At 51.1% G+C, this 1,764-nt stretch overlaps 1 protein-coding gene across 1 annotated transcript; it reads left to right on the forward strand.

The window, feature by feature from the left end:
* Positions 1-866: 866 nt before the first annotated feature.
* Positions 867-1,463, forward strand: LOC114163496. The gene is made up of 2 exons (XM_028047806.1): positions 867-1,202; positions 1,314-1,463. The coding sequence occupies exons 1-2, from the start codon at positions 867-869 to the stop codon at positions 1,461-1,463; spliced, it is 486 nt and encodes a 161-aa protein (XP_027903607.1).
* Positions 1,464-1,764: the final 301 nt, after the last annotated feature.

Genomic DNA, 1,764 nt, shown 5'->3' on the forward strand with positions numbered 1-1,764 from the left:
GTCGCTTGAATAACAACAACTGGTAATGCAGCAAATGGAGGCTGCTAGGGTAGCTGCTGAAGATGCCAATAGGCAGCATATGGAGGCCCTCCGTCAGCTGGAGGAGAATAGGGCGGCTGCCCCTGTGTTTGGCCCTGACCCACGACCTGTAGTCGGGGAGTGGAGCCTGGAGGACTTTCTAAAGCACTACCCCGTGAAGTTTAATGGGAAGGTTAGCCCTGACGCAGCAGACCAGTGGCTAAAGGATCTGGAGAGGATCTTTGATGCGAAGATGTGTCTAGCAGATAACCGGTTGGCTTTTGCAGTCTATATGCTCACCGGAGAGGCTGAACATTGGTAGATTAGCATGAAGTCCATAGTGGAGGAGCGAGGAGAGCCTGTGACTTGGGAGGCACTCAGGGGGAGATTCCTCTCCGAGTACTTTCCAGATAGTGTCAGATATGCTAAGGAGGTGGAGTTCCTACAACTCACTTAAGAGGGAAGTCAGATATGCTGAGAGGTTCAAGCATCTCAGCCGCTTCTATACGCTCTCGCTTGATGAGGAATGGAGGTGTAAGAAATTTGAGAACGGCCTTAGGGGAGATATTCGCTTGATGGTAGCACCCTTATCCATCAAGGATTTTGCTGCTCTAGTAGAGAAGGCCAGAGTAATGGAGTAGATGAAGAATGAGGTAGAGGGTCAGCGACCTCAGCAGCTTCAGAGGATTGGTGGACCATCTGGGTCCAAGACCAGACATGACGAGTGGAGGAGACCATATGACAAACCTCCCCATCAGCCTCAGGGGTTTAGGGGTCTTCCTCCCCAGTAGGGTCGAGTATAGTGTTAAATATGTGGGGGCCCTCATCTGAGGAGTGCCTGCCCGCGGATGGAGGGTTACCGCACATGCAACAACTGTGGCAAGGAGGGCCACTTTGGGAAGGATTGTCCCACTCTTGCTAGGGCAGCGGAACGCCCTCCGGTTCAGGCTCCCCACCAGCATCAACGGAGAGACAGAGGCAACAGGCCTCAGGCGACGGGCAGAGTGTACGTCATGTCAAGGACGGAGGTAGCGTGTTTAGGTAACTTGGTTATTTATTGTTGTGTGATCGTTGGTGTTAGTTATTGTGTGTTGTATGATTCTGGAGCGACACACTCCTTTGTGTCAAATGATTGTGTGGGACACTTGGGTTTGCCGGTGTGCGAGCTGCAGTGTGAGCTTGCGGTGTCTACTCCGGCGTCGGGTTTGGTCAAAACGTCGTCATTATGTGCTAGGTGCCCAGTGGAGGTGGAAGGACGCAGATACAAGGTAAATCTAATCTGCTTACCTCTACAGGAGTTGGATGTAATCTTAGGGATGGATTGGTTGTCTGCCAATCACATTCTGATAGATTGTCAGGAGAGAAGATTGTTGTTCCCCGACTCAGAGAAGCTCGAGTTGGTGTCTCCTCAAGGAGTGGTGAAGGAGATTCAGAGCGGCGCATAATGCTTTATAATCTTCGCTCGTATGGAGATAGGGGAGAAGGAGGAAACATCGGTCATACTGGTGGTGCATGAGTTTAAAGACATATTCCTGGATGAGGTACCAAGGTTGCCTCCCAGTAGAGAGGTGGAGTTCTCTATTGATCTGGTCCCAGGAACAGGTCCGGTCTCGATGGCCCCGTATCGTATGGCTTCGACAGAGTTGGTGGAACTCAAGAAACAAATAGAGGAACTGGTGGAGAAGTAGTTTATCCGACCCAGTACTTCGTAGTGGGGAGCACCAGTGTTGCTAGTAAAGAAGAAGG

The sequence above is a fragment of the Vigna unguiculata genome, chromosome 9, assembly GCF_004118075.2.
Source record: "Vigna unguiculata cultivar IT97K-499-35 chromosome 9, ASM411807v1, whole genome shotgun sequence".
NCBI lineage: Eukaryota > Viridiplantae > Streptophyta > Magnoliopsida > Fabales > Fabaceae > Vigna > Vigna unguiculata.

What these genes read in the sequence shown, in the direction of transcription:
- LOC114163496 (XM_028047806.1), top strand. Translation starts at nt 867, where the DNA reads ATGGAGGGTTACCGCACATGCAACAACTGTGGCAAGGAGGGCCACTTT. An exon ending in AGCTGCAGTGTGAGCTTGCG is followed by an intron (nt 1,203 to 1,313) that starts GTGTCTACTCCG and finishes TTACCTCTACAG; the next exon opens with GAGTTGGATGTAATCTTAGG.